General features: G+C 51.6%; 1 protein-coding gene and 1 pseudogene across 1 annotated transcript; one reads left to right on the top strand and one right to left on the bottom strand.

Moving 5' to 3' along the window:
* The first annotated feature begins 394 nt into the window (after window positions 1-394).
* Window positions 395-6,246, top strand: LOC119283802 (annotated as a pseudogene).
* Window positions 6,247-8,463: 2,217 nt separating this feature from the next.
* Window positions 8,464-8,916, bottom strand: LOC119283801 (40S ribosomal protein S16-like). The gene has a single exon (XM_037563203.1). It carries the CDS (start codon window positions 8,914-8,916, stop codon window positions 8,464-8,466), a length of 453 nt encoding a protein of 150 aa, XP_037419100.1.
* Window positions 8,917-9,810: the final 894 nt, after the last annotated feature.

Genomic DNA, 9,810 nt, shown 5'->3' with positions numbered 1-9,810 from the left:
CCATTGCAGCTAGATCGGATATGATCTCTTTAAATTCTGAAATATGATTCAAAATATTACCTCCCTCGGGTAACCTGTGCAGGAATAATTTTTGTTTCAGATGCATCTTGCTAGTGAGATCTTTAGTCATGCAAATCCCTTCCAGCTTTAACCATAGAGCGGCGGCAGTTTTCTCGCTCAAAACTTTCTGCAAAATATTATTATGCAAATGGAGTTAAATTTGTGACAAAGCCTTACAATCAATTTTTTCTCCTCAGCAGTCCAGTCCTCAATTCGGTTCTTCCCAAAACTATCCAGTGCTACATCATAGTCGGCCTGTGCCAACAACACCCGCATCTTGACTTATCATAGGGTAAACCTTGTGTCACGGTCCAGCAGCAGAAGATCGTACTTCATGGATGCCATGAATCGATAAATCTGTGTACACAAAGTAGTATAAGTCGGAAGAAATAATTCTTGACAGAATTAATATGCAGATCAAACAAAAGTAGGATAAATAGCACCCGGTAGTATAGGCAGTGGACGTAGCAACAGGAGACTTAACCAAAAAAAACTGATTTTGGCTTCACGTGAAAGTAGTAGCTCACGTAGTGGATCTGAGGTGAATTAAACTAGTAGTACTACTACTTTGCTTCTGGTCGGCGAGTAGTACTACTAGCGATCCGTCAAATCACCTTGGACTCCGCTGCCGCGATGGTCTGATCACAGAAGTAGCAGCAGCAGGAGATCGCGTCCGGACTTGGAGCCTGTAGCAGCGGCAGACCCGTCACACGTGAGAGCGTACGGTACACAAGGGCGGCGGGTAGCAGATCACAAATTGCGGCAGCGGCGTTGAGCGGTGCAGCAGCAGAAATTCTATCGGATTGGACAACTCGCCGTGACGCGTGCGGCGGCGGTGCACGCAACCCTAATAATCCTCTCGGTCTAAAATCTCGAATCTGAAACTTGGCTATGTATACCACTTGTTAGATAATAACGAGATAAAAGAGACACGAGAGCACACGTATTTTTACGTGAAAACCCTTGCGGGAGAAAACTACGGACGCACGAAGGCGCAATCACTATGAGGAGGAGTATTACAAGCACGAGACGACAGACCGTCTGAGGTGTGACTACATGGGGTATATATGAGGGCAATACATGAGAGTCCTTGGAGGACAAGTAACCGAGTTGTACTCGTACGCGTCGACGTCAACGCAAAAGCCCACACCAGTTGTACTACGTCTAGTCCAACACAGTATAATTTGGATCACAATTTAACAGGGTCCTCTCCTCACACAGTGTTGGGGTAAGCTGGTTGAAGAGCTTGCAATCAAAATCGAGTTGAACTGGATGTTGTTTGAACATCTTGATAATTGGTTTCGTTTTGCTGTATTTCTGACCCCTCGTACCCCCTCGCGTTGCCTCCGTGGGCGACCAGGGGGAAACCCTAGCCGCCGGCGCCCGCACTCCCCCGCATCTCCTTCATCCTCGCCGCCGCCAGCAGCGCCGCCGGGCGAAGCCTGGCCGACAGGGGCGGTGGCGGGGCTCCCTTCCTCTTCTCGCGAATAGGCTGGCGCGGGACGGCCGTTCGAGAGGAGGCGCCGGACTTTTGCGGGGTGCGGCGGCGCTGCACATGGATCCTGGCCGCGACATGCGCAGCGCGTCGGCGGTTGGGGTTCATGCTCGCGGCGTGGTGCGGCCGCTGGATCTAGTGGTCGTGTGCGTCTCGGTCTCGGGTCAGATCCTTCTGGATCCGGCACCTATACGCCGTCGGCCAGCGCAGGATGGTGGCTTTCGTCGCTGACCAGGTCGGATCTTCATTGATCCGACGCCTGGATGGATCTACGCTGGAGGTGTTGAGCCTTATGGTGCTTCCCTCTCTGGAGTTTCGTGTCTTGGCTTCTGCCAGATCCGGAGCAGATGGAGATTGGTGGTACAGGATGAGGACCGGAGGAAACTTTGATCGGCTAGCTCGGCCCAGCATCGGCGACGGCTTTGACGTCGTTACCCTTCTTGAAGGCGAAGTCGAGGTCCCTCCTACCCACCTCCGTCCCCTTCCCGGACGAAAGTCCAAAATCCGTCTTGGATTGGACGGCGGCGCCGCCCTTCGCGTCGTAACCTCTATGGAGGCGCCGTCTTGGTAGGCTTGGGGATTCGGGGGATAATTGCTATGGGTGAAGGGCTTTGAGTGCCAGCTCCAGCAGCGGCAATGGTGTGGAGGTTGGCAGGAGGAGCGGCGTTTTAACTGTTAGAATAAATTCAAGGCGCTTCGTCGATCTACCGAGGACCAAGCAATCACATCAGCATGACACCGAGATTTGTTAACGAGGTTCACCATCATGGCTACATCCTCGGGGCATGACTACGGGCGCTCCTCCCCATGACACTGTCACAATACCGCACCCCGGCCGCTCGGGCGCCGGCACACGCCGCCGGCTCCCCCCGCATGCCCGTGCTATTATGTTGGCATAGGTTTCATCGTGTGTCTATCCCCGCTATATATGAGAGGTCTAGGATACGAGTGTCCTACTTGAACACGACTTCTACCCTGTCTACACACAGTCCCAAACCAAGTCCAACTGTAACCTACCTTGTACAATAATATTCGACACAATTCTAACAAACTCCACCTTGGCGAATATTCTCCGCCACCTTAAATTCGTCCGTGCGTCGAACCTCCATGTACATTGGACTTGAGATACCCCATGAGCACCGCTGCTACTCCCAGACATCATGTGACTCCGCCTGCAACTGTAGTCCCTTCTTGTCTTCTTCACAGTCAACACTCGAGCAAAATTAAGTCTCTCATTACTCTACTTTGTGCTCCCAACTTTTAGAGTTTCCGTTCAAACGCCATCACACACCGGTAATTTATCTGCGTGAAAATGAACAACTCACATATTGGATGTCACATACAAGACTTACCTGAACTCAACATCACCGCTCTTTCTTAACCGTCTGTCTGAAACTTGAAAGAATTTCACCGTCGCCCTGTGTCACCCTGAGTCAAATTCACAGTTGTCTCATCCTTTTTCCTGGATAGTCTTTGACATGTCCCATAGCTATAGCACTCCGCCTCCTTCTGCCTTGTCATCCGCACTAAACACCACAGAATATACGGCCATATACTCTCTCAGCTTTTGACAATTTCAGACTTTCCGCCACTTTCTCAGATTCTCCACGGTCAACTCATGTCCGTCAACTAGCACCGATAGACCCAGTCACCAACTTGAATCTAGTACTCGTCAACACTGCTTCAGCACCCTTGCACACTTTGTCTGACCACCAGTGCCTTGGTCTGTCGCTGTGTCCCGTGCTTACCACACGCCTCGCCGCTATCACCACGTCGAGCCTCTACTGTCCTGGTCGAGTCTCCCGGGTAGCTAGCCCACACTGCCTCAACCCTCACTGCAGAGAACCACCGATCATCACCGGCGGATGCCGAGTATCACGTCTCCATCAGACCACTGGTACCCAGTCCGATCCACATGTCTCTCGTTATCCCGCTGAAATAGGCTTCGACTCTCCATGCATTTACGCCGTAGCCCCTCCATCAGCACAGAGTGAAGCCGTCCATCAGACTCCAGCTCCACCTTCAACATGACTCCATGTGGCTGCGCCTTGCTACCCCCGCGCCCTGTCGACTTCAAGCTCTCATGTGTGCACTGCCTTGAATCAACCCCGCGCCATAGTCTTGTCAAAGCCGCACAAGCCCTCAGGCCTGCACCACGTGTTTCCACGCCCCAGAAGTCGGCCACCATCAGCATCATGCTCCTATGTCGTCGTCGCTGAAATCACCACCGTCTTCTGCTTTGACCAACATCCACGTCGATCCGCCAGACTGTCCAGTCCGACCCAGCCGAAAGTATCCGACTGCAACCATGCTCCACCTTGCGTCGTGTCCGCCTGCATATCTTCGTGCATTACTTGACGCTCTATGTTTGCATGATCCTGCCACGGTGCACGCCAGGCTCCTCCAAGCCTTATGCGCGTGCTGCCGTCCTTAACGTACACGCACCAAGCACTCTTAGCGAAAACATGACCCACAAGAGAAATTTTCATGCAAACCTGACCAAGTGATCCCTCCGCACAATTCCCTTCTCTTGTCTTGGTCCACTAATAGCTCCTCCATGCACGCACAAGAACGTCACCTTTTTTCAGCAACAAATCTCAAGCCATTGCTCCTGTCAGACCAATTTGCTCGCAGTCGGCTTCCCACGCGGTGTCTTGCATCACGCGGCTCCCAAACAGCCCAGCCTGGGCCTCGCAGCCAGGCCATCGTGCCTCATGCCATGCCCGCCCGCCCGCGACTAGGCCTCACGTCCTTTAGTGCGTCGGTCACGCCCGCCCGTGAACCGCGGACTTGCCGCATGCTTGGGCATCGAGAGTTCGGCGTACACACCCTAGCAAGGGAGTCCGCACGTGCCGCCAGCCAACGATCGCATCTCGCCAACAACGAGACGCCGAGAAGTTCAGCTTCAGCACGATTCCGCCGAGATCCGCATCTAGCATGCTGCCGCTGCAATCGCCGCCTGACAAACGCATCCGCCTCGTGCGTCCTAATTGCTTTTCACCTGCGGATCTTCGAACATTGCCGAGGTCCTCCTGAAATCGTGCGAACCCACACGTTCACCGTGACCATCCGCCGGTCTTTGTCGCTTCCTCTAGATCAAACAGAACCGCAACCTCCTCGTAACCTTACTCGTGATACCACTTGCTAGAATAAATTCAAGGCGCTTCGTCGATCTACCGAGGACCAAGCAATCACACCAGCATGACACCGAGATTTGTTAACGAAGTTCATCATCATGGCTATATCCCCGGGGCATGACTATGGGCGCTCCTTCCCATGACACCGTCACAATACCACACCCCGGCTGCCCGGGCGCCGGCACACGCCGCCGGCTCCCCCCGCATGCCCATGCTATTATGTTGGCATAGGTTACATCGTATGTCTACCCCCGCTATATATGAGAGGTCTAGGATACAAGTGTCCTACTTGAACACGACTTCTATCCTGTCTACACACAGTCTCAAACCAAGTCCAACTGTAACCTACCTTGTACAATAATATTCGACACAATTCTAACACTAACTACGTCAGATGCGTCTGGTAAGAGATGTCAAGTCATGCCTGGCGGACAGGTGCTACGCTGAGTCATGCCTAGTCGCCAGGTGCTACGCACGACAGACTTTCCAGAGTGTTCGCGTCAGGATGGACGAGCGCAGAGCGGTGGAGTCGTTGGGCCCCGTGGTGGCGTCGACGGATGGACGGACTGGCAAGAATGATGCGGATCCCTCTCCTGAAGATGGGACAGCGGTTCGATGATGATGGCGGCCTCTAAAACGTGTGCAAGGAGTGTATGCTTTAGGTTTGCCGCACCGGTTGTTTGTTCCGATACGTTAGATGCATGGATAGATCGGCGACGGCATCGGCTTTAGATATGAGGAGTGAGAGCACTCCACATTATCATGTTTGTATGTGTGAGTGGTGGCTTCGGGTGACTTGATGTATGTTCTTGTCAGAACCTCGTGGAATAATTAATAAAGATGGTTGCATGCATCGATTGATGCAGAGGCCGGGGGTTTAACCTCCATTTCCAAAAAAAAATCATCACAGGCAAAGGCACTTGTTTTGGATTTAGCAGCAGAAGACCGCAAATCTCCTAGCCGTGATGATCGGTACAGATTCCCATTTGAGCTTTTAGACAAGGACATATAGGCTGTCTACAGAAAATTCATCTTAGTTTTGTAGATTTCCAGCCACCAATGCAGTTGAGTGGTTTACCTAAACTACGGAAGCTTGACCTGAACTTAGTGAACGTCAATGGGAAGGATATTACACGTATGTTCTCAAACTGCTCTAGCCTAGAGTGGCTGAGTATTGTTAGTTGTCATCTCAATGGTGAACTGAAGGTTAACTGCCCACTGCAACACCTGCTATACTTAAAAACTGCTCCGTGCAATCTAACAAGTATAGAATTCCATGCCGTGAACTTTGCGACTTTCGAATACAGAGTTGCAGTGCCTATTGACCTCGATAAATCATCGGAACTGGAATGTGCATACATATGGTATTTTGGAGATAGTCTTGAGCATGATATTACTGCACTTGTTAAAGTGTTTACAAATGTGCAGCATCTGATCCTCAATACGGCTTGTGAACCACCAAAGGTTTTCTCTTAGACCATCCTTTAAGTCAATTATCCTATAATATCACATTACCATGCCATTGTTTATCTATTTTTCAGATTGCCTGTTTGATGCATTACCCATGCAAGTTTTCTCGGATGACATCACTGAGGTTGGTCTATGTCAACGAATTGCCTGTTTGATGCAAGTTTTCTCAAATCTCCTAGCCGTGATGATCGGTACAGGCTTCGTGACTAGGTTTGCACATTATATATTGATTGAAATATTTGAGAATACTTGCATTTGCATAATTAAGAGCGATGCTTCACGCAATCATGCATGACAAACCCATAAGATCTTTGAACGATGCAAAATATGCAGCGCTGCTTGCCTATGTAGGAAGTTGGAAGCATTGTCACCATCCATTGTTGGTTTGTACAAAAATCAGACTGGCTTTAGTCGTACGTGAAGTGATTTCATTTGCATAAATCTGCCATTGGCCCTTTCTTACAGTACTACTACTTCTATTTCAACTTGTAGAGCTTTCATTTCTAGCTTTGCGGTGATCCATTGCCGTCCCTGCATGTGCCCCCTTTGCTTCATCTGAGTGTTCTCACACTACCGGAGTCATGAGTGTCGATGCAGTACCACTCCTTGACGGAGTGGAGGACCGACGAGCTTCTCGACTTTCATGCTGTTCAGATCTGCACAAGCCTTGTTCTTTGTCTGTTCATGGCGAGGATGCTGTGCACCACTCGAATGAGCATAGTGAGCACCACCATGTCGTCGCGATCACTCACCACGCATGGCCCTCCTACGAGGAAATTGCTGAAAACCATCACATGTGGCTGGGGTATTCCAAAACTACCTCTTTTGCCAAAAATAACACAAGACCACTGCTTCTTCGGCAACTGAATAACAGACTGCACTAAATAAGCTGCGAACTGCGACTAGCAGCAAACCTGACAGGTTGGGCCCACTTGCGGGGCCATGGGCGTGAATGAGCTGAGACGGACGCTAGCGGCGTTTGCAAACAGGTTCGGGCCGACGCACACACTGACCCACTCCCACTCATTCCGCCCCCACGGCAAATCTCGCCATGGCCGCCGCCGGAGCTCTCTGCTCCTTGCCGTCGTGGATGACTTCCCTCCTGGCCGCCTCCGAGTTGGGGGCGCCACCGGCAGAAATGCGAGCGGAGCCGAAGGACACCAGCGGCGCCAATGAGCCTGACCTCAGGGACGGTTCACGGAGCCTCACCCTCTCCCGCCCCGACGCGCTGGCATTGTTCAACCACCGACGGCGCTCCATGGGGGGAGCGGTTGGGAGCTCCGGTCGAGGACTCGCACACGAGCTCCCTTGCGGTTGTCCCTAGTGTCGTCGTCAGGCATGGTTCGTGGCCGACGCTAGCCAGAGCTCGCCATCGAGAGCGTGTGCGGGTACGAGGTTGGTGTGTGTGTGCATGTGGGGCTCGCGCAGGTGCGAGTACAGGAGCAAGGGGAGCGGGCTCCCATGGCCATCGACGACTACGGCCACGGGCGGGAGCTCGGCTCCAACCAAATCACCGGTACGGCCACAGGCGGGAGCTCGGCTCCGACCAAATCGATGGCTACGGCCTAGGACACGGCCGCCCCGCACCCCGTGCTTCGACTGGCCCTCTTCCCGCCCTGACGCGCGACGCCGCCGCTTGCTGCACAATAGGTGGGCCACGACCACGCCCTCCTCCGGCTACGTCCCTCTCCTCGCCCCAGGTGGGCCTGATGGGTCAGTTTTGCTGTTAGAGGCAGCTCAATTTCGAATCGGTGCAATCTGTTATTCACTTGCCGAAGAAGCGCTGGTCTTCACTCTTCAGTTATTTTTGGCAAAGTACCATAGCCACAAATGCGGTGGTTTTCTGCATAACCAGTGCCCACTCCATGGAGTTGCCTGGGTGGGCGTAAGAGTGGCATGGGGTTTTAAAAAAGTTTCAGTAAGCAACACAACTTTACACGGATTGAGACTTCGGTCATCAAAATTGTAGGTTATGAACAAATGGTCTCGTAACAAATCATAGACATGCCGGTATGTCACTGGTTTTACTTCTCTTCTCCAGAGTTGCAGTAACAATCAACTGCGAATGGATAATCTACAGCTAAACTAGTTGCACTGTAATTAATACAAAATCTGCCCATGGAAATGTAGGACCTGTAAGCTAACCTAGGTACAACGTAGTGCCTATAGATTTATCTTAAAATCAAGCTCAAACAGGTCGAAACAAATAATAAAGAAAAAAACTATCAGGACATTCGATCTCATCATTAACCTAAGATAGCATAGTATGCAAGAAGACAAGGGATCTCGTTGGACGGGAGCTCAACGGTACGACTTCTGGAAGCGGGCACGGGCGCCGCGGCCGCCGAACTTCTTGGGCTCACAACGGCGCGGGTCGGCGACGAGCAGCGTGCGGTCATAGCGGCCCAGGATCTCCTTGACCTCCTTCTTGGCTGCCTCGTCGACGTACTTCTGGTTGTAGGCGACGAGCGCCTTGGCGATGGCCTGGCGGATCGAGTAGACCTGGCTCACCTTGCCGCCGCCGCGCACGCGGATCCTCATGTCGATGCCCTTGAAGCGGGACTTCCCGGCGAGCAGGATCGGCTCCAGGGCCTTGAGGCGGAGCATCTCTGGGCGGACGAGCTCGATCGGCGCGCCGCTGACCTTGATGAGGCCGCGGCCGGGCTTGCAGTGGGCCACAGCCACGGCGGTCTTCTTCCTGCCGAAGCACTGGACGTTGCCCAGCGTCGGGCGTGCGAGGACGGCGGCTGTCATGGTTGCTAGGGTTTTTGGTGACGGCGTAAGAGAGATGGCGATTATTTATGGATAGCGTGGAGGCGTTAGGGCTTAGCATTTCAATGGGACCAGGCTGAAGTGGTGTGGACCGAGACGAATCAGTTGGACATTACATGGACCGAGACAAATCAAAATACTGCACGAATCAAAACACTGTATAGTTCAACACGGGGAAAATGTTACTTATATGTTTAGGATGCATTTTCATACTATTCTTTTTTATACAACTAAAACAACTGGGAGTATACATACTTGTTTCAAATAATATAGTACCTTCTTTTTTACTTCAGATCTGAAGTATACTATACTACACACAAAGCCAGAGAGGTATATACTACAATCTAGATTAGGGCGGTATATACTGATTTTTTTATTGACTGTATGCTTCAATCTTGAATGAAGAAGTATACACCGGAAAGATCCAAAGAAGTATGTGTTCTTCAATAAATGAACAATTATACTGGATAGTTATATGTACATTGACTTTGCATGCATGTTCTTCGGCCGCCTGATGCATCAACCAATTTATATGATATGCCATGGATGAACTCGTTTAACCACGCCCACAGCGCCCGTCGGCGTCATGTTGAAACACTGGCCATCAGCCCACCATACGGATTGCCAAGCATGTTCATCACCGTCGATGTGCAGCCGCACCTTGTAAGATGTTCGTCCTCATTGTCCTCAAGCCGCCGCCGTCGGCATCTCATCTCTATCGTTGATCTACTGCCTTCAGCATCTCGTCTACTTCATTGAGCCCTGCCTGCAGCATAGCCATGCATCGATCTCGCCTTCATCCTTCATCGTCGAGTCGCCGGGCTGCCCGACTTCACTAGTGAGATCTGCCCAACTTCACCATGCAATTAATGATAT

Source organism: Triticum dicoccoides, chromosome 4A (assembly GCF_002162155.2).
Source record: "Triticum dicoccoides isolate Atlit2015 ecotype Zavitan chromosome 4A, WEW_v2.0, whole genome shotgun sequence".
Lineage (NCBI taxonomy): Eukaryota > Viridiplantae > Streptophyta > Magnoliopsida > Poales > Poaceae > Triticum > Triticum dicoccoides.
Note: the sequence above shows the minus strand (reverse complement) of the source record. Positions and strands in the feature narration are given on the sequence as shown.